The sequence below is a fragment of the Diplotaxodon limnothrissa genome, linkage group LG12, assembly GCF_057381915.1.
Source record: "Diplotaxodon limnothrissa isolate DT_005_m linkage group LG12, D_limnothrissa_male_GT1.1, whole genome shotgun sequence".
Lineage (NCBI taxonomy): Eukaryota > Metazoa > Chordata > Actinopteri > Cichliformes > Cichlidae > Diplotaxodon > Diplotaxodon limnothrissa.
Genome location: NC_140607.1, coordinates 979,830 through 1,003,413, shown reverse-complemented (window position 1 = coordinate 1,003,413; position 23,584 = coordinate 979,830). Strand labels below are relative to the sequence as shown.

General features: G+C 42.9%; 1 protein-coding gene across 1 annotated transcript in view; it reads left to right on the top strand.

The window, feature by feature from the left end:
- The window catches only part of pdzd2 (PDZ domain containing 2), a 101,176-nt gene extending 89,151 nt beyond the window's left edge, over positions 1 to 12,025 (top strand). Inside the window, exons 22-27 of the mRNA XM_085367010.1 lie at positions 3,537 to 5,757; positions 5,876 to 5,981; positions 6,056 to 6,157; positions 9,487 to 9,730; positions 9,999 to 10,133; positions 11,718 to 12,025. Coding sequence (XP_085223136.1) covers positions 3,537 to 5,757; positions 5,876 to 5,981; positions 6,056 to 6,157; positions 9,487 to 9,730; positions 9,999 to 10,133; positions 11,718 to 11,908 — 2,999 coding nt within the window. The 3' untranslated portion in view covers positions 11,909 to 12,025. The remainder of the gene's footprint in view (positions 1 to 3,536; positions 5,758 to 5,875; positions 5,982 to 6,055; positions 6,158 to 9,486; positions 9,731 to 9,998; positions 10,134 to 11,717) is intronic.
- Positions 12,026 to 23,584: the final 11,559 nt, after the last annotated feature.

Genomic DNA, 23,584 nt, shown 5'->3' with positions numbered 1-23,584 from the left:
GTGTTCCAGTGTTTATGTCTTAGACACTCGACCAAACAACAAATAAGTTAAAAACCAAAATGTCACTTCCAGCGACCATAAAAAAATATCAGAGGTAAAGTTAAGGTTTTTTGTGCAATTTGGTGCATCTCAAATAAATAAATGAATAATCCAAAAAAGGAGCAATGTTAATACAGAAACTCCAACAAGGAAAACTTTCTATTTATGTTCTAGATGCGCAAATCAGTCCGTGCATGATTACATTACTCCGCCCACTAACAAGTCACCTGCGCGAATATGTTGGTTATCATCATTTGTTTGACTGACGATTGTTGGTTGGAAAATTTTTAAATCTCGCCCAACCTTAATGTCCACCTTACTGTTAATCATTTTGGGATTGCTTTCAGAACTGCACACGATAATTTGAAGCTAGCAGGTTGTTAATGCTATCCATCAAGTTTAACAGTCTATGAACTAACTTTAGCTAACGTCAGCTAACATTGTTAGCTGATGTCAGCTAACAATGTTAGCTAAAATCACAGCAATATCACATCGAAGCTACTGAAGTGGCACATAGCCCAGGTAGCTACCACAACTAAAATGAGATATTTGCAGTAGGCTAACGTTAGTTTTTAATAATAACTTACTTGATTTGTTAGGTTGGAGGTGGAGTTTTTGGCGAGGAGAGCATCTTCTTTTTTTGCATTGCACTGTTAAATTTCGCCCATCCCTTTCTTCTTTGAATATGAAATGGTGTTGGAACTTCGAAGTCCGAAACTCTGTTGCGCTGGCGCTGGCTCCGGGTCCATCGTGTGATTGACGCCACCAACAGGACGCGTTTTCTTTTTACAGCCTCTTCTCGCGTGTTTTGTTTGGGTTTCCAGCCGCAATGCGCAGCGTGGAATGACCAGAATTACAGAGGACTGCCATGTAATCCATTTATAACAAAGTAACTGTATTCTAAATACCACCCTTTTAAACAGTAACTGTAACGGAATACAGTTACTCATATTTTGTATTTTAAATACGTAACGGCGGTACATGTACTCTGTTACTCCCCAACACTGATCGGAGGGTTGGTGGTTCAATCCCTGCTGAATATACTGGACGGGATACTAAACCCAACTTGCTCTCTGATGCATCCATCGGAGTGTGAATGTCTCTGAATGTTAGATAGAAAGCAGTTAAATAGAAAAAGTTTTTGTGTGAATGGATGAAAGAGCCTAGTTGTGTAAAGCTTTGAGAAAATAGAAAAGCTCCATTTAAAAACCGTATATATGGACTGCCCAGCTGATTGGCCAATGTCAGACGAGAATAAAAACAAACATTGGCTACTCAGAGCTTTAGACTCTTCCTTCCACCCAACCCTTTCTACATTTCCTCAGTGCAGTAATAATATGTTTATAGCTGCTGTGGTCTGCGTCTCATCACACAGTTGTCTTTGCATTGGGGAAGAAGCACTAACAATATACAGGCTGGATTCCTGATTAGATGCTCAGCTACACTAAGCAGCTGAACATGTCACTTCTGTCACGCTACACTGCTCGTTCACTTTCTGCAGCCTGCCCATCAGCTTACACTCAAACCTCCAGCTGCTGGGAGGAAAACCGTCTCCACTTAATGGTTACGATATGATTAAATCGTATATTTGTGTGTCTTTGAATGTGCGCTTACACTGCTGTGTAGTGCTGTTTCTAAGCCACCAGGTAGTGTTACTCTTTAAGCTTTCACATAGACTGCTGTGTGTTTTCCTTTAATGCTGACCTCAGATGTAGGATCAGCATCCCCGCTCTCTCCTCCCCAAAGCAACCTGCACGCCTCTGACTCTCTGTTCACGGTGACTAACCTTTATATTTTACTTTTAATGACCAATGTTAGATTTGCCCTGTAGCTTCACACTAGGCGTAGTGTAACATTAATCTTTATGTAACACAGAGATTGCTGTGGGGCACTAAAACGGGGAGTCTTTCCACATGTCTGTTTTAAAGTCATCATGTCTCTCTGAGTAAACATGTCATCATAGATCAACATTACTGATAAGCAGGCGAAGGAAAAAGGAGGAAAAGTCACTTCCTCTGATGATAACCTGTCCATATACGCTGCTCCTGACAGTTTCAGTTCTGTAACTGGTAAACAGAGACTTCTTCACATCTTTGCATGTTAGACACTAAAGTGCAAACATGTGTAATACAAGAGAGAGCAGTCGATCATGTGACTTCCTGGATCAGCCACAGCAATGTCTCCAGCTAAGTCCTGCAGTTGACCAGCTGAGTATACATCTGTGTACAGTAGCTTTAGTCTTTCCTTATGAGATTGTAGATTATAATATAATGCAACCCTTTTGATGCATATCACTGTATCGTATGTAATAGTATTGTACAGTGTGGCTGTATGCATTCCCTCTGTATGTTAGGAGTCAGCAGTTCACAGCAATGACTGTATCAAATATAACACAGTTGATAGAGTCATTGGTTCAAATCAGAGAGAAATCCATTCGGGTTCATTTCACGCTGCTAACATGAGAAAAGGTCTTTAATCACTTCACCTTCATGACGGCGCCTCACCTCTCATGCAACAGGCTGAATTACATAGATACATGTTATATAGTGGTGCAGCGGATCGCGGTTGATCCGTAATCGGAACCGATCCCACTCCACGGTTCGGCACGCACGTGGTCCGAAGATTCGAAAAAGAAGAAAAAAAAGTATGTGTATGGTGCGCGTGGTAGGTCTGTCAAGCGATAGCTATGGCCAGCGCTAGCGGTCCAAGTGGAGGAGCAGAGGAGTTTGTGGCATTTAAGCAGCCCTTTGCTGCCCAGCCCGACCGGGCTAAAGCTATTACAGAAGCTACTGGGGTGTTTAGCTGCAGACGGGAGGCCGTATTCTGTTGTGCAAAACAAGGGGTTTAAACTATGATGAATGTGCTTGAGCCACGCTATGATATCCGGTTGCGCGTCCACTTTAGTGGCAAGATCATTCCAAGCATGTATGAGCAGGAGAAGTTTAAAGTTATGGCTGAACTGTCCCAGGCATCTTCTGTTGCCCAACTACTACAAATGGGTGGAGCTCCAGGGCAGCGGAGTGCGATGTAATGAGCGGTGTGTATTATTGTAGGGTCTACCTTACAATATAAAGCACCTTGAGGCGACTGTTGTTGTGATTTGGCGCTTTATAAATAAAACTGAATTGAATTGAATTGAGTGGTAGATACAAAGCCCTATACTGCACTATATTGTACCATAATTTTTTTTAATAACTGCGTGGAATGAGTCTTGAGTTGAATGTTTTTAACAGGCAAAAAATACTTCAATAAGTAAATGTTAAATTTTTGTCTTTTTTCTTTTTTTGCTGATCCGAAAATTGATCAGATCCAAACTGTGAGATTTTTGATCCGTTGCATCACTAATATGTACACATAAATAATTAAACTTACACATCAAATTATATCATATAAATTACAATTCACTGGTTTCATATTTAAAAAAATATGTAATGTAAATTATTCGTTGTTACCAACCTCCTCTCATTCGATCCTGATCTTTTCATGTCTTGTGCCAGCTGTAGATCGACTGCTCAGCCTGGGAGGGACTGTGTGGTCACAGAGCAGTGATGGATCCACAGTGGATCCAGCCAAATCTGTTCAGGGGGGGACTGATCAAGTAATAAGAACACATTTAGGAAAAGCCACAATCCAACCAGACTGTAACTTGCCCATCGTCAATGTAGACGACGTGTTATCAGATGTGAGCCGCAACACCAGTGAGGAAATATCATGTGATGAGCCTGAAACCTGCTGTCCAGGCCAACATGGTGCAGCCCTGTGTGAGAAGCCTCCTTTGGAAGCCAGAGATGAAAAGGGTGCTGCCTTTCTGATGAATAAATGTGTGAACCAACAGAAAGAAGGCAGCTCTGCAGTTTTCAGCGGATCAGGTCCAGAAAAATCAAATCCTAGTTGTAAACACATGGATCCCACTGCAGATGTCAGTGGTTCAAACAGTGACTGCAGTGCAGTGGTAAAGAACATGGCAGATGGTATTGGTGGTGTCTCTTCTACACGGTCACCATGCCAGTTTCTTAACAGTACAGCACCTGTTTCTGCTACAGAGCCACACTTTGACAGAGTTAAAGCGTGTGCAGCATCCAGACACACGAGCGTTTACAGAAACCATGCTCCACCAGCAGCCCACTCCGTCACTGAAAATCTGCATGCAGACGTCTCCCAAAGATCAGATTTACTGAGGTGTGACGACACACAAACATATTCAGTGGAATCCAACCCCTCAGGCTCCAGGCTATCCAAAATGTCAGCGTCAGTGAGCAACAATCACAAAGTCGTGCAGTGTAAAGATACGTTAAAGCCTGACGCTTGCTCCTTACCTAAGACAAGCTCAAAGCTGAAACACCTCGGTTACTCAGACAGTCCTGTGTGGAGGAGTAACTTCAGACTTCAGGTTGAAAGTGGTCCTTCCACACTTAAAGGTTTGAGTATTAAAAAGAAGAACAGCCCAGAGGAGCCTCTTCAAAAACTGTTGGGGAGTCCAGTCCCTGCAGATACAAAGGCTTCCTTCAGACAGTCAACAAATCCAGCAGCTGTGGTAACCATTGGGATTTTGAAGCCCACTAACCAGCCTGATGTCAGGAGTGGCCTAGCTGTGGCCGGAGCAGGTGACACAAAGCAAATAATGACTGAGCATGGAAATTCAGATGGAGCTTTGCAAACTGTGCAGCTGCCCAAAAAAGATATGCACGTAGGTTACGAAGCAAAAGCTGAATCACATGGACCTGCCACTCAGAGGACATTCATGGAAGTGCGACTGTCTTCCTCATCATCATCATCATCATCGTCAGCAGCAGCAGCAGCAGCAGCTATGTCACATAGAGACAAAAAGGTTTCAAAAGAAAATAAACACAGAAATGATACAGATGCACGATTAGCAGCAATGCATTCATCCACTGTCACCGCAGAAGAAAGAACAGCTGCCTCGGTCACCAACACAGCATTTCATTCACTGTCTTCTACCGCAGCTCATTCAACAAGTAAAGGTTTCAAACCTGTGACAGTTATGGAGACAGAAGAGACAGCGAAGTCCAGCACATCCAGACTGTCCACACAGACCCTGTCCACACGGACCCTGTCCACACAGACCCTGTCCGCACACACTGCCTCGTCTGCAGATTACAGTCCTTTCTCTGTCCGACATAAAATCAAATCCTTTGAGAATCTGGCTAATGTTGACAAGCCCCTGGTGAAAAGCAGTGATCCTCAGCCGTATGCGCTGGCATATAGAGCCCCGCTGAACCAAAGGATTGCAGGTTATATGGAACTGGTTAATGCTGTTGACTTCCGGACACGGCAAAGGAGTTTTAGCTCTTATGTGGAAAATCTGCTTCCAGCCACATCCTGTTCTCTTCGTCTTCGTAAGTCTTCTAAGAATGAAGTTCACAAAGCTCCAGATGGGGTTGCACCACACACTCCTCCAGTGCTGCGCAAGAAACATGGCAGACTTCTCTACAGTAGGTTACGGCAGCTCAGGGCTCTCAGCATGCCTGAGCTGGAAAAACTGTGCAAAGAGGACGTTGCAGGAGGGTGCAGCAATGCAGATAAAACAGACTCTGACACCCAGTCCACTATAGCCCCAGTGACTGACAGCTTTCCAACCTGTGCAACTCCAATGAAAGCAGATTTGAACAGCGTTAACCACAGTGAGGCTGAAGTCACTGAAGAGACTGCTCAGAGGACCCGAGAGACCCATGGCCGGCAGCTCGGCTGGTCCATCAGGTGAGACTTTAAACCAGTCATTGTAAATCACAGCAGCTGCTTTGCTCCAAACATAACTGTGAAATGTGGGTGAAAAAAACACATTAAATGTCCTGATTCGATGGCTTTTTCTCTGCAGTTTAGAGGAGCTGTCGGCTTCACCTGTGAGTCAGTGTAAACTGGAAACACTGCTGTCCTCACTAACAGCGAAAGCTTACATATCAACCCTGCTTCAGCAAACCAAGGTAATGTCTCACTGCAGATACAGAGTCCAGCTGAGTTTGAGTGTTCTTTATTTGTCTCTCTGTGTGTTTTGCAGACTAACAGAAATACTCGTCTTGTTGTCCTGAGTAAAGGAGAAGGTTCAGGACTTGGTTTCAGTATTGCTGGAGGAGTTGACCTCGAGCAAAAGGACATAACTGTAAGTACAAGATGTTGAATCTCTGTTCAGATTCACATCCTTCAGATTTAAACAATAATGTACGGTGACTGTTGCAACAATTTAAAGCACATTTTCTTGCACATTCATTTACTTGCCTTGAATGCCTCACTAAGATATGAAGATTCAGTTAGTCCAGAAAATCTCAAGAAAAGTTTCTTCAAGAGCAAAATGCACCAAACAGTGTGACAAAGCCCACTCTGCTGAGGGAAAGTTCATTAGAGTCACCAGCTACAGAGGTCAAAGGTTACCAGCAGCTCAGATTACAAAACACAACAAGCCTTTCAAAACTTCAAGCAGCAGACATTTGAGGACTTACAGGATCTATTAGGACTTACAGGACGTTTGAGGACTTACAGGATCTATAAGGACTTAGAGGACGTTTGAGGACTTACAGGACCTTTAAGGACTTACAGGACGTTTGAGGACTTACAGGACGTTTGAGGACTTACAGGATCTATAAGGACTTAGAGGACGTTTGAGGACTTACAGGATCTTTAAGGACTTACAGGACGTTTGAGGACTTACAGGACCTTTAAGGACTTACAGGACGTTTGAGGACTTACAGGACGTTTGAGGACTGACAGGATCTTTAAGGACTTACAGGATCTTTAAGGACTTACAGGACCTTTGAGGACTTACAGGACCTTTGAGGACTTACAGGACGTTTGAGGACTCACAGGACGTTTGAGAACTTACAGGACCTTTGAGGACTTACAGGATGTTTGAGGACTTACAGGACCTTTGAGGACTTACAGGATCTTTGAGGACTTACAGGACCTTTGAGGACTTACAGGACCTTTGAGGACTTACAGGATCTTTGAGGACTTACAGGACCTTTGAGGACTTACAGGACCTTTGAGGACTTACAGGATCTTTGAGGACTCACAGGGTCTTTGAGGACTTACAGGGTCTTTGAGGACTTACAGGAGGTTTTAGGACTCACAGGATCTTTGAGGACTCACAGGACGTTTGAGGACTTACAGGACCTTTGAGGACTTACAGGATCTTTGAGGACTCACAGGACCTTTGAGGACTTACAGGACCTTTGAGGACTTACAGGATCTTTAAGGGCTTGCAGGATCTTTGAGGACTTACAGGGTCTTTGAGGACTCACAGGACCTTTGAGGACTTACAGGGTCTTTGAGGACTTACAGGATCTTTGAGGACTTACAGGACCTTTGAGGACTTACAGGATCTTTGAGGACTCACAGGACCTTTGAGGACTTACAGGACGTTTGAGGACTTACAGGGTCTTTGAGGACTTACAGGACCTTTGAGGACTTACAGGACCTTTGAGGACTTACAGGACCTTTGAGGACTTGCAGGATCTTTAAGGGCTTGCAGGATCTTTGAGGACTTACAGGACGTTTGAGGACTCACAGGACGTTTGAGAACTTACAGGACCTTTGAGGACTTACAGGATGTTTGAGGACTTACAGGACCTTTGAGGACTTACAGGATCTTTGAGGACTTACAGGACCTTTGAGGACTTACAGGACCTTTGAGGACTTACAGGACCTTTGAGGACTTACAGGATCTTTGAGGACTTACAGGATCTTTGAGGACTTACAGGACCTTTGAGGACTTACAGGATCTTTGAGGACTTACAGGATCTTTGAGGACTCACAGGATCTTTGAGGACTTACAGGATCTTTGAGGACTTACAGGACCTTTGAGGACTTACAGGATCTTTAAGGGCTTGCAGGATCTTTGAGGACTTACAGGGTCTTTGAGGACTTACAGGAGGTTTTAGGACTCACAGGATCTTTGAGGACTTACAGGACGTTTGAGGACTTACAGGACCTTTGAGGACTTACAGGATCTTTGAGGACTCACAGGACCTTTGAGGACTTACAGGACCTTTGAGGACTTACAGGATCTTTGAGGACTCACAGGACCTTTGAGGACTTACAGGATCTTTAAGGGCTTGCAGGATCTTTGAGGACTTACAGGACGTTTGAGGACTCACAGGACGTTTGAGAACTTACAGGACCTTTGAGGACTTACAGGATGTTTGAGGACTTACAGGACCTTTGAGGACTTACAGGATCTTTGAGGACTTACAGGACCTTTGAGGACTTACAGGACCTTTGAGGACTTACAGGATCTTTGAGGACTTACAGGATCTTTGAGGACTTACAGGACCTTTGAGGACTTACAGGATCTTTGAGGACTCACAGGATCTTTGAGGACTTACAGGATCTTTGAGGACTTACAGGACGTTTGAGGACTTACAGGACCTTTGAGGACTTACAGGATCTTTAAGGGCTTGCAGGATCTTTGAGGACTTACAGGGTCTTTGAGGACTTACAGGAGGTTTTAGGACTCACAGGATCTTTGAGGACTTACAGGACGTTTGAGGACTTACAGGACCTTTGAGGACTTACAGGATCTTTGAGGACTCACAGGACCTTTGAGGACTTACAGGACCTTTGAGGACTTACAGGATCTTTAAGGGCTTGCAGGATCTTTGAGGACTTACAGGGTCTTTGAGGACTCACAGGACCTTTGAGGACTTACAGGGTCTTTGAGGACTTACAGGATCTTTGAGGACTTACAGGACCTTTGAGGACTTACAGGATCTTTGAGGACTCACAGGACCTTTGAGGACTTACAGGACGTTTGAGGACTTACAGGGTCTTTGAGGACTTACAGGACCTTTGAGGACTTACAGGACCTTTGAGGACTCACAGGGTCTTCGAGGACTTACAGGAGGTTTTAGGACTCACAGGATTTTTGAGGACTTACAGGACCTTTGAGGACTCACAGGACCTTTGAGGACTTACAGGATCTTTGAGGACTTACAGGATCTTTGAGGACTTACAGGGTCTTTGAGGACTTACAGGACCTTTGAGGACTTACAGGACCTTTGAGGACTTACAGGATCTTTGAGGACTCACAGGACCTTTGAGGACTTACAGGATGTTTTGCTAACATTTTGGTGCCACAGCACAGCTTCAGGTCCAGTGGAGTCTTGATGGCTCAGCCCTGTTTTGGCAGGAAAGGGGGACTGACAAAATATTAGGCAGGTGGTCATAATGTTGTGTTTGATCAGTGCACTTAATTAGTTCATGGCAGATGCAGAAAGGACTGGTTAACCTGAGAGCAACAGTGATCGACTGAAATCAGTCACATATTGCTCAGTGAGTAACTGTCACTGTTGCACCAACTCACCGTGACCTCTCACAGTTTTGTAAAGGCCATGATCCTCCAATAATTCAGGAGACCCATCTGCTTAATGAACACATAATAAATGTATTTAATACATGACTGAATGATATGTATTATTAATATGTTTTTGTCCTCAGGTTCATCGGGTCTTCACGAAAGGTGCAGCTGGTCTTGAAGGTACAATCCAAAGAGATGACAGCATTTTATCCATAAATGGCACCAGTCTGGAGGGTAAAACACACACAGAGGCTAGATCCTGTCTTCATCAAGCCAAGCAGTCCAACCAGGTCTTAGTGGTCATTCACAGAGACAAAGACAGTGTGCAGTGTATCTCTGACAGACAAGCCTCGGCTACCCAGAAGTCTTTGGAGCGTAGCGGAGGTAGGTTTCCATCTCCAGTGGGTACACAGAGCTTCCTGTAATATTCTCATTGGCTGTAACGTCGGTTTTAAATCACTCTGATGCTGTCTGACTTAGAGTACTTCTTTCGTCAGAGCATTTGACCCTTTTAAATACAAACATTAACCTTGCAAACAGCTCTGCCCGTGGTGTGGTTTCTGCAATCAGCTGAAGTCCAGCGGTCAGCAGCAGCATCCTCTCTTAGGTTTATATCTAACTTCTGTCCTTCTTGGTGTGGGATGTCTTTCAGCTGTGGATGTCAGTCCAGATGGTGCTGTAACAGTGGAGCTTCATAATACTTCTGTTGGACTGGGCTTCAGTCTGGAGGGGGGCAGGTCTTTGAGCCACGGAGACAGGCCTCTCACTGTCAAACGCATCTTTAAAGGTGACTTTTTCTTCTCAGACAAAATGCACACACACTGTGACGTCACAGTGTGTGTGCCGCTGTTAACAATGAACACAAGGTTTCCATGTGACGTAAACTGTGTCTTTGTAACTGCTGGTGTCACAGACGATAATGTTAACATGAATACTGATTCTTGTTTGTTAAAGATTTTATCACATAAACCTTCGGGCTCAAACATAAACATAATGCTACATAGATAACTAGCTTAGCAAACAAATTCAGCCTGGTGTGAATCACAGGGAACATGACTAAAGTCGTTCCACCTCCTGTGTTTCAGTGTACACTCCTTCCTGGTTTCATTCATGCTTTCTTAAAAAAAAATCCCAAAACGGTCATTCTCTTATTTTGTAGGTGCATTTGTAATGAACAGCAGGGATCAGGGGATAGGGCACACTCACTGCAATTCTTGGGACTTTAATCATGAAGCTACAGCAGCAGTTCTGCTTGCATTTGCACAAACTTAACGTATATTTTTCCGGGTCTTTAGCCACAGACACAGATACTTTCATCAGTGGGACACAGAGTGGACGCTACCTTTGTGTTCGTTCATTCAGTAAAAGTTAGTGATTGAAGCCGACTTCAGTGCAGTGTTTGAGCATTAGAAGAGAAAGTAAACACAGCCATCACAGTGAGATCAGTTTATTTTCTTTACCCCTAATTTCTTTAAGAGCTTTAATAGCTGTAGTGCTACTGGGAGAAACACAAAATCTAAGCTGTTTACACTGTGTCTGCCTTAAATCAAACAACGTGACTGTTATAACAGCATTGACATTTCTGTTTGGATGGAAACTTGTTTCCCCCACAGCATTTTCCTCTTGTGGTCAAAATTTGTTGCATAACTTAAAATTTGTGGCACTTGGGTTAGCACGGTTACCTCACAGTAGGAAGGTCCTGAATTCAGTTGTCTGTGTGCACGTTCTCCCCGTGTTTGCCCAGGTTCTCTCCGGCTTCATCCCACAGTCCACAGACATGCAGTCAGTCGGGTTGGGTTAACTGGTGATTCTAGATTGTCCACAGGTGTAAATGTTCGTGTGAATGGTTGTCTGTCTTTCTGTGACAGACTGGTCACCTGTCCAGGGTTTACTCTGCCTCTCGCCCTATGATAGCTGGGATAGGCTCCACCCCCCTGCGACCATGATAAGGATAAACAGAAGAGGATGAATAGATGGAACGCTGGAAAGTTCAACAAAATCAAACTTTACATTTGTTGAACTTTGACCTCAGTGACCATGACAGCTGCATGCGTGTTTTCTTGGAACGGCCACACTGAAAGTAATGATTGCAGTGTATCCTGTGTGAAAGTACCTTTATTATTTATTTAAACACAAATCTTTGACTTAATTCAAATAATGAGAGTCTGTGAGATATGCATATATTAGAGGAGAAATCAGAGGCTTAAATCTGACAGACACTGACAGGGAAGGTTGGTTATAGCCAGGTGAATGGCCATCTCTCAAATCATAGCTATAATTTGAATATATCTTCAGCGTGTAGATCATAAGTAGACCAGAGTAAAATAAGGAGCTTTATCTGAGTCTGAATTGCTGTTCATGTCTAACACAGGAGGAGCTGCAGAGCTTTCCGGACTTATCGAGGTTGGCGATGAAGTCCTGTCTATCAATGGCGGTTCTCTGGAGGGACTCATGCACCATGATGCCTGGAAAATGATCAAAGCCACTAATGAAGGGCCTAACCAGCTCCTCATACGCAAGCAGAGCAATGTGATGGTAAAAAACAAGGAAACGGAGTCCTGACAGGCTCTACTGTTCAAGCGGATACGTTTAAAAAAAGCAGTTATACATTTTGATGGTTGGACTTTTTGGTTAGCCTTTTTAAAATATCTTTGTATTTAATAATTGGCTGGACACTATTGTGGTGCATAATACGTAATTATGATTTTTCGAATGAAGAGTTCAGTTTATTTATAATAAATTAACTTTTGAACACTCAGAAATAATACATTTGTAAGGCATTCCTTTTTTAAAATAAAGTTGATATGTTGACAGAAAATTTGCAGGTGACTGTGGCTCTAGCATTCCAGCTTATACATCCACACTATATGCCTCTGTACCTATTCACCTATATGGACATCAAGACGAGGGAGCTCTTTGCCATTAATGGAGGAGTTCAGGTATCGGGTATGAAGGTAGCCGATATGGACAATGGCTCCATCCGGTGCTGCAGCCATCTTTCCGGTGCTGGACACAGATATGTGTATATATATATACATGTATATACACATGTATATATATATACACATGTATATATATATACACATGTATATACAGCTAGAGGGCATATATGGTATCACTCTTGGCTGGAAGCAGTGCTTAAACAATGGAAAAAACACAAACTTTGTCCAAAAACCTCTCATGTTTAGCTGTTTTCCACTTTTTCTTTGGTCATTTTAGCCTTTTTGGCCAGGGTGAAGGGAGTATCTGCCATCAAACAAGAAGACAGCCGCATGTAACTACGAGGGTGTTTGCTAGTTCACCTTACATGCATTAATGTAATAACGTGGTTAGCCTACTCAACGTAAATTACACACAAACAACATTAAGCTACTCACGCAGAGAAGAACAGCTGCTGCTGCATCATCATCCTCATCATTTCTGCTACACTGGCAGGGCTAGGGGCCAGGACTCTCCTCTTCGGGTTCTTGGGGGATGTTGCTAACTCCGGTCCGATAACAGGCACCACACCCGCAGTAGATGTGCTCGGTGTGAGGTCTCGCAGCAAGCTATCAAATACGGCGCATTTTTCGGCTTTTAAAAAAAACGCTATGTGTCGCCAGGTGTTTCATCGGATTTGAGGTGTTACCTCCTTTGACAGTATCACAGTATCAGCTTAAAGCACTTGTTGCTGCTGAGTTTGCATCTTTTGCTGTGAAGTACAGCCAGACTTTGACCGCTTAGCCTTGGGCATTTTTAATCTGTAGCTCTGCTCTAAAAGAACGTACGTACCTGGACCCGCCTACTATCATTGGAAACGTAAAATGATTGGCTAGAATTCAAAGTGTATGACATCTCAGGAAAATAAAGCACCGAAATAAAGCACCGAAATGTGCGCTGCTTTTCGGTCTGGTTACTACCGTTTATGTCAGAACCGGTGCCACCATGGCACCGGACACCGGTACCCATCCCTATATATATATATATGTATACGTGTGTGTATATATATGTATATATATATATATACATATATATACATATATATACATATATATGTATATGTATATATATATATATATATATATATATACATACATATATATATATATATATATATATATATATATATATATATGTATATGTAACATCGGAGATCTCTGTCCAGAAGAGCGCAGTCCTGGGAACAGCTAAGATACTGCGCAGGACCCTCAAGCTCCCAGGCCTCTGGTAGAGGACCCGAGCTTGAAGGATAAACCGCCCGCAGGGGCGTGCTGGGTGTTTTTTTTTTATATGTATGTATGTGTGTATATATGTATACAAGAAAATATATAAAAATTTGCCTTTTGGGAAGTCTTTATCCTTCAAGCTCGGGTCCTCTACCAGAGGCCTGGGAGCTTGAGGGTCCTGCGCAGTATCTTAGCTGTTCCCAGGACTGCGTTCTTCTGGACAGAGATCTCTGATGTGGTTCCTGGGATCTGCTGGAGCCACTCGGTCATCTTGGGAGTCACTGCACCTAGTGCTCCGATTACCACTGGGACCACTGTTATAGTCACCCACTACATCTCCTCAGCCCTTGGTATACCTCAAGCTTCTCGTGTTGCTTTTCCTTGTGTATCTTTTTCCTTCCTTTTCTCTTGCCTCACCTATCAATACAGCCTCTTTCCCTTGATTGTCTACCTCTGCAGTCCAGTTGGTTTGGCATCACCAGTTTGTCCATCTGTACCTGGAAGTCCTACAGGACCTTAGCTCGGTCATTCTCCACCACTCTAGGAGGCATAACCTACTTTGACCTCGGGACTTCCAGGCCATTCGGCACAGATGTTCCTGTACACTATGCCGGCCACTTAGTTATGGCGTGCCATGTATGCCCTGCCTGCTAGCATCTTGCACCCTGCTGTTGTGTCCTGGATTGTCTCAGGGGCATCTTTACACAGCCTGCACCTGGTGTGATATTAAAATACTGATAAACTATAATAAAAATGACACTGGAACATCACTGACTCTAAGTTATCCTGTTGTAACTGAATCTATTTATAGTGTTTCAGGGGTAAAAACGCAAAATATTTAGTTGATGTGTATCTGAGTTTTATTCATGATTTACTGCTAAGACTTGAGATACTTTAAATATGTTAAAATCTTTGGGTTGTTTTTTTTTTGCTTTGTTTGTTTTTTACATAAATAGTAAAAAAATAAATAAAAGTAAAAAAATAAAAAGAACTAATTCCATCTGAATTTTCAAGGAGGATAGGGAAGATGTTAATAATGCTGCTATCGATAACACGACTGAAGGAATCTGTTATTTGTGGACACTCTTTGCACTGATGAAGAAAATGCTTTGCATCAGTTTCTTGTTTGAAAACAGAGAGTTTCTTGTCTGTTGCACAGTTTGACTAACAGAACCACTTGCAGTTATTTCTGACATTGACCATTGGAGGGCGCTAAAGTGCACAAAATGTTTGTCAGCAGCCTGAATGGCCCACAGGAAGAAGCTGTTTTTGAGTCTGTTGGTGTGGGAGGTGATTGATGTGAGGGGCCAACCAGAGGCCAGCGGGTCAGACAGGTGCTGAGTGGGGTGCGAGGGGTCACCTGTGATGGCCCTGGTTTTCCTGAGACAGGAAGATCTGATGATGGCCTCGAGGGGTGGCAGAGGGCAGGCAATAAATTTTTTGGTCAGTGTTAATTACACTCTGCGCAGCTGTCCTGTTCTCAGCTGTGGCACACCCAGCTAGTAGGAGAGCACATGCTCCGGTAGAAGGCCAGCAGCAGCAGGTTGTTCTTGCTGAGGACACGGAGGACGTGCAGCTGCTGCTGGGCCTTCTTCACCAGGGTGATGGAGGTGTGGGTCCAGGTGAGATCAGCTGAGATGTTGGTACCCAGAAACCTGAAGGTGGAGACAGCTCCACCTGTTCTCCATGTATAATGAGAGGGGAGTGGACCTGTCTGTGCCTCCTGAAGTCAGTTATGAGTTATTTTGTTTTAAAGATGTTCAGCTTCAAGAAGCTAGCTCTTGACCTTGAACAAACACAGATAAAAGCTAAAATGGAGCAACTGGAAATTTAGCCTGCAATTGCAGCATCCAGTGCAAGGCTGAAAGTGTTCGAGGAGTGATTCACGGAGGAGTCCTTTTAAAAGGTGAAATATATTTATATATTTAATGATTAGATCATTAAAAAATCGATACTTCACAAATAAGTTATGTATTGGCCCAAATGTTGATGATCCCTCATTCTTCCAGATTGCAGCCTTGTTCTTGGGGGTGATCTCAGCCTGGGACTAAATGAAGAAACACAGCAGAACCTCAGCGCTGTCAGCAGTCCACAAATATAATCAAACAGTCCATGAGCGACTTTGGGCTTTGCGATGCATGGCACTCCTTCACCTCGACATTAAGGAATCGTCTTTCTTCTCACATGTCCATCACTCCTACTCTCATCTGGATTATTTCCCATCAGCAGCTCACTGCTCAGTGACATCTTAGACACTGAGATTCACCCTAGCCATCATGCTCCTGTATTTCTAACACTAAGACATAAGAAGAATACTACACCACGTAAAAACTGGGGATTTAATACATCACTGCTCAAAGATGAAGGCTTAAAGAGTGGACTTTATATTTAGACTATAATGAGCTGTGTGGAACATCAGCATCTGTTCTCTGGGAATTCAATTCAGTTTTATTTATACAGCACCAAATCACAACAACAGGTGCCTCAGGGAGCGTGTTATTGTAAGGTAGACCCTACAATAATACATACAGAATCGCTTTTTTAATATAATTTTTTTTGCCCAAAACGCCAGAATCTCAGGTTAAACCTCACAAATTTCCAACAACCACCAAACAGCTAAAACAGTAAACGAGAGCAGGAACACGGATTCTGCACAAAGACGTAAACACAAAGCGCCGACGGATCAGAATCAGTGAGATGTCGCCCTTCTCACCCGACGGCACGGACACGGTCGGGGCTGAAAGGCAACAGCTCGCTGATTCCGGTGTTTCGGCGGGTCGAGCTTTGTGTTTACACCCTTTTTGCGCTGATTCAGAAGCTGCAGGTTTTATTTCTCTCCAAACGGTATTGACTGAACCAGCAGCAAAAGAAGATCCAAACTACAGATAAACATCGTCATGAATTCACTCTGACTTTTGCTGTTTTGCTTCCACCAGGATAAAATCACACTTTGTGCACAGCTCTCTCTCTCTCTCTCTGTACTTCAAGAACAGTTTCTTAAAAATCTGTTTTCTGCATTATTCGCTTGCTTGTTACGCACAAGTCTACCGTTGTTTACAGGCTGTCGGACGCTGTTTTTTTTTCCTTTTACTTACGTCCGAAAAGAAAACCTCATTTCTGCTGTTCAATACTGAACAAATTTAAAGTTTTTAAAATTATGCAAAATTGCAAAACTCTCAGCTGTGTCTCTAAAACCTCTGTAACTCTGCTCTTCTTCACCTCAGCAACATCAGGTAATGTTCAGATGTTGATTAATGGTTTTCTTTCGTTTCTTTCCAGGCCAGGAAAGTCACCTTCATGTTTTTCTGTGTTTTATCCTCAGCTACTTTGACACAAAGGCCTCTGCTGTGATGCTCACACCTTTGATAAAGTCTGGAAAGTGTCAGCTTCCTTTTTATAGATATATAAATATGGAAATGTACTGATGCATGATCTGAATTATAATATTTCTGACTGTCTGAGGCAAAATTTCCCCGAATCGAATCGAATCGTGGATCAAATCGATTCGGGACCTTGTGAATCGGAATCGAATCGATTCTAGAAGTCAGTGACGATACCCAGCCCTACTAGAAAAACCATCAAATATTTACAAGAAGCCTACGTGTCAAGATCAGGAAATACTGAACAAAACACGCAAAACAAAACTAGAATTAAATGAAATCATTAATAAAAAAAACAGTTCTTAGTACAAAGACTTCACTTGCAGAATTTTGAACATGGTAATAAATCCGGTCGATTTCTGGCTAACCAGCTAAAAATAAAGAAAGAAAAAACAAGTATATGTGCTGTTAAAGATTTATCTGGGAACACAATATATGACCCTGAAAGAATAAGCAACACACTGTATATCCCTCAAGCTATCGTCCAATATCCCTTATTAATGTAGACCTCAAAATAATCTGCAAAGTTCTCTCAAAGAGATTAAAGAAGATACCTCCTGATGAAACTGGTTTCATAAAAGGCAGACACTCATCAAAAAACAGACGTAGATTACTTAATTTAATAGACTACTCATGCAGTAAAAACCACAATATTGTCTCTAGATGCAGAAAAAGCGTTTGACAGAGTTAACTGAAAATTTGTATTTGCAACTTTACACAAATTTGGTTTTGGATCCTCTTTCATTAATTGGTTAAAAATATAACAACAGCTTGTGTCAGAACAAACGACCAAACATCCTCCAGCTTCTGTCTCCTGAGGGGCTCCAGGCAGGGATGCCCACTCTCCCCTTCACTGTTTGCAGTTTTTATCCAACCACTAGCAGCAGCAGTTAGACAGGCTGCAGTAATGAAAGGCATCAGATGCAAGAATGTAGAACATAAAGTCAGTCTCTGTGCAGATAATGTGTTGCTTTTTCTCCAAAACTCACAAACCAATCTCTCTGAGGTAATTGTATTAATAAATTGTTTTTCAAGAGTTTCAGATTATTCAATAAACTGGTTAAAATCTGCAGTTCTTCTGATTAATTTCTCCTTCCATAATTCTTCTTCTACCCCACTGCAATCTGGAAATATTAAATATTAATTATTTAATGTCTCTCCTAAGCTTGCAGATTTAACTAAATTAAACCACATCCCACTTTTAGAGAAAGAAAAAGACGATCTGGCCACATGGAAATCTCTACCCAAAGGACCAAGGACAAAGGACTAGATCTGCCTAACTTTCAACAACACTTCTTAGCCCACAGGCTTCATCTCAGGATGGTTTAAACACACCCTCTTAGATGAGCCCTGGGCAGATGTAAAACTTTGCACTAATCCAGAGATTTCAGACCATTTATCAGCTCAAACATCAAACGACATGATGCTTTAAAAGCATCAACATCAGCTCTTCTCTGACAGCATGGTGGGAGTTTGTAACAATGACGGAGTCTTCATGCAAACGCCTATCTGGAACAACCCTGACATACTACAGAACAATGATATGGTTACAGCAGGGCCTTGGGGTGCAGGGGAGGCACCATGCCCTGCTGTGTTTTAAACACACTTTAAAACAGCACACAGCAACAACACATATGAGTGGGCTGAGAGGTCTTCACACCTTACTTATCACACTTTATTAGTTACTGATACTTATACGTATCTCGGTTGTTGCTGTGGTCTCCCTGCTGTGTTGTTCTCTTTTTGTGTGTTTCTTCTTTTTTCTTCCAGCAGCTGATCCAGTGGATAAACTGTTTATGCTGAGTCTGAGTCTGCAGGGGGTCCCAATGACATCATGCCTCGTCCCTGTACCGAAGACGCCACGTCCCGGTGGCCCCCAGGATTACAGACCTGTGCCCCTGACCTCCCACATCATGAAGACCCTGGAAAGACTCATCCTGGACCAGCTCTGACCCATTGGCAGACCACATCAGGATCCCCTTCAATTCGCTTACCCGCCCCACCTCAGAGCTGAGGACGCCATCATCTATTGCTCAATCGTGCCTACACCCACCTGGACCAGCCGACGAGCACTGTGAGGGTCGTGTTTTTTGACTTTTCCAGTGCTTTTAACACCATCAGGCCGATCCTCCTGGGTGATGAGTTAACAGCGATGCAGGTGGATGCTTCTCCCGTGTCCTGGATTGTTAATTACCTGACAGGAAGACCACATGTACACATCCTGGACAGGGAGGAATGCTGGTTTGAGCGCGGAGTCAAGGAGGCCATTTACGTGAAAAGGGAAAGACCATCTCTGAATGGAGGAGGGGCCTAAGGGTCCATCTGTCACCATCTTACAATGCTGTGATTGCAGCCATTCCCCAACTCTCTGTGAATGGGACTCATGACCATTGATCAGAGGTCTTTGATCAGTGGTTGTTGATCAGTGGTCATGAGAATTTGCGTAATTATGATGAAGGAACTGCCCTCCCAGCCCATTGTTCCTTCACGGCTGGTTTCAGTCAAATGCAAATGTCCTGTTTATAAGATTGAAACCTGCAGTCAGCTGAGACTGAAGACGTCACCTGATGATGACGAAACGTTTCTCCCACAAAACGCTACGTCCAGGTGAACCGAATCAACTTTTGGCGACACAGGAAGTTATTTCATCGAAATGCCATTCTTATATATCTCTGTAATATTCTTGATATTTATAATTGAACTATTTGTATGTATTAGAGCTATTTCTTATATTTTGTAACTATGTAATATATTGTATTATTTAATGTTCAGTCTGTTACAGTTACTGTCTGGAGCAACTGTAACCACGTACTTTCCCAGGGATTAATAAAGCATGCTGATTCAGATACAGGCTGCGTCCACACTAATACATTTTTGTTTGAAAACGCATCGTTTTCTCTCCGTTTTGGCCTCCCGTCCACACTGAGACGGTGTTTTCCCCGAAAACGCAGCGTTTGGAAAACGCTCTCGAAAACAAATACATTTGAAGACGGTGCTTTCGCGTTGCAGTGTGGACGGTGAAAACGGAGACAGACGGAGACGCATGTTAGTCATGTGATGCAGTCATGTGACCAATTAAACAAAGATAGCGGAGGGCATTATACAGCAGTTGTTTTGTCTGACAGCCCTATTAAAGATTAATATCAGTCTGCTCCAGTGAGCTTTTCTCACTCGCTTTTGCAACTTTGTACTTTTGTGTTACTCGCAGCAACAACTCCACCTCATTGTGAGTCCATTTAAAAAACTCAGGAAAGTAAATAAGCGGCAGACAGAAATGAGGCCGGTCGAATCTTCTTGCGTTTCACGCATGCGTAAGACTGGAACATAAGCGTTTTCTGGCCGTTTCAATGTGGACGCACAACTCTGTGAAAACAACTGAAAACACTAGTGTGGACGCGGAGCGCTTTCAGACGAAAATGCCGTTTTCGTATGTATCCAGGCCAGTGTGGACGTAGCCACTGTGATGGTACTATTTCCCCCTGTAGGTGTATATCCCAGCAGTTTGGTCTCAGAGCACAGGCTGAGGCTCAGGCTGTGGGAGACTTCCCATGATGCACTAAGCATTTTTCCCCCACTAACCTCATTTCAGTACCATTGCCTTTATATGCCAGTGCTGCACGTCGTGTCTACTTTTGTCTACTCTCTCCCAGTTAAAAAGGAATTCCTCCAACCCGTCATTGTGAAGTGGGATTGTCTGATCCTTGGAGTTCTCTCTCTGCCAAAGTACACCCACCACCAATGCAGGCACATCGAGTACATATGAAACTCCACACAGAAAAACCAACTGGCTTGAACTAAAGGCCTTCTGTGAGGCAACAGTGTGAAGCAGTGCATCTCTGAACACTGAATTTAAATGTTACAGTAAATCACTTCTTTTTAAATTGGCTGCATTTTCAGTGTCCAGGTGTAAGACCAGCAGAGGGGAGTAAAATCACACACTTCTGTGTGTGAGATACTGTTGCTTCAGTACATCAGTGCTATGACAGCATGTGAAAAACACGGGAAAGCAAGCTTTAGTTGTTTTAATCTATTTATCTTAAAGACATTTATGGCCAGACTAATGAAGCAGACCGCTGAGGTCAGGCTGTGTAACTGTGCAATGGATCACTGGCAAAATGTCATCTATATACTGTATTTTGATGCCTTTAACTAATAGTAAATATAACATAAAACATATAAAACAATTAGAATGTGTATCACATGAAATCATTTCAGGAACATCACGTGAGCAATTAGGACTTGGCCACAACTGATTTTCATGTTCATCCTGAAGGTGTTGGATATTCTTGAATCAGTGCTCTGAGTCAGTGCAGTCATGCTTATCAACGCACAGCCGTGGAAATCTAATTGGCCGTTTTCTTGCACAATGCACACAGCACTCAGTACTGCATCTGTATATTTCTGATGTCAGAAATGATCAACAACAAAAAGAGCAGAGGCACAGCTGAGCCTGCAGGTTCAGCAGGATGTCTGCTCAGACTGCCTTCTCAAAATAAACATGAATCCAGACGTAAAAGATGAGATTGCATGTGTGCTGAGCTGAGCCTAATGACCATAATTTCATAATTTTTCTAGGCAGTGGTCTAATTGGTATAATTTGTACAATAAATAAAGATGTGCAGAATTATTCTTTACATTCTGTATAATGCTTTTCACATCATTTTCCATGTAATGATTTTAAATGTTGCAAAATCTGTGGAAAGCATCAGCACTAACGTCAGCAGACTGCAGTCTGAATGCCAGCAAACAAAAGGTGTCTTTAGACAGCGTCAGCGGGCGGGTCATTAGTGACACGTTAATGAGCCATGATAAGTGCAGAGGTTATAAGCTGAAGCTTTTTGGTTTGCTTTGTTTATTCATTCACAGGAGTCGCTCACTCTGTTCGCTTGGATCTCTCTGCTGTTACTACAGGCCGTGAACTCCATCACTGTGCACACACTTGTTCTACCTGTCTACTATTTTATTTACAATTTATCTGTTTCATACGGCTTCACCACTACAATGGAAAATGGCAAATCATTGTGGGGATGGCTGCAGTCATTCTTCAACACAGACTGAACTCTCTCTGGCAGCTTTCTTGTAATTTCTCCAAGTCGTCTCCAGGAATAGTTTTCGAGGCTTCTTGAAGGACGTTCAAAGCTTTTCTGTCAAGATGATCGCACACTGATTCAATGATTTTGAGATCTGGACCAGGCCAGTCTATTACTGATAATGTTCTGTTGTGTGTTTTCTACCTTGATATGCTGTTACTGCATTGATAGCATCTTTGGGATCACTGTCCAATCAGAGGCTTTGAAACCCAGCCCCAAACCACGACTGAGCCTCCACTGTTTTCCACAGATGACTGTAGACCCTCACTGTGGTAGCTCCATCCTGAGCTCCTCTGAACATACTGATGGCGATTTGGATCCAAAAAGGCTAATCTGGATTCACCACTCCATGCGGCCTTCCAGTGATTTTTTAAAATGTGTTTTTATTTGATTAGCATTCAAATAGATCAATGAATACAGAATTAAGATCTACCACAAAGCAAGAAAGCACGAGGCAAGGCTAATCAAAAGATGCTTATTACGCCAAGCCTTTTAACAAAAGCTCATTTAGCGTGCAGCTCATATACACAGGGCTCGAAGCAAAAGAGTAAAACAAACAAAAATCAAAACAAAAACCTTCCACCTTAGATAATAAATCACATTTCATAACAATAATCAAAGCAAAACAAAAAAGAGTTTCAGTATTATTATGGCTCTATTTTTAAACATGTTTTTAAACAAGGAAAATGAACTAGATCTTTTGAAATCACTGTCATAACTCTTCCACACATTAACCCCTCTGACAGAAACACATCTCTGCTTTATGTTTGTCCTTATCTTGTTTTTTCTTGCTCTGGAGTAATTTGGCACACCTCAGCCTTTCCTCCCTGTATCATTAAGAATGGCTTCTTGACAACCACACTTTGACTGGGACCATTTCTGATGAGGCCTCGGTGACGTTAGATGGATCCACTGGAGGGTCGGATGCATCTCTCAGATCTTTGCTGGGTTTCTTCCTGTTTCTCACAGACATGACTTGTAATATGTTGTTTATACTGTTTACGGTGTTTTTGCCAGAGGCTTGTCGGCAGTGTCAGCATGCACTGCTGAGATTAAAATGATTTCTTTGCCAGTTCACTCCCAAGGTTTAAAAAAATAAAGAACTTAGGGCTTCATTTAAATCGTTTGTATACCATCAACATCACAATTTTAATTTTTGGTCACATTTTTCCACCAGTCTTTCGACTTATTTGCTACTAATGCTGAAAATGTCTATACAGAGATCTTGGTTACTGCAGAGTCCATGCACACCTGCAGTTTGATGGCTTGTGTTGTTGTTAATTAAACCATGTCTAAATAAATGATCTATAGCTGTGTTACAGATGGTTAGAGCTCGATCAACAAAAAGTAAAGAGCGTCATCTGCATTAACTGGAGCGCATTAAGTCACGCTACGTTGAAGTGGCTCATTGTGCGCTCGGGAGCGGTGTAGCTTTAAGAAGGAGGTGGGCAGCGCTCCGATGACGCATGAATAATCCTGAAAAGACGCTTCTAAACTCCAGGCCGGAGCCAGCGTGTATGATGGCTGTTGACTGAGCTGGAAGAATTTCCGAGCCTGGCACGA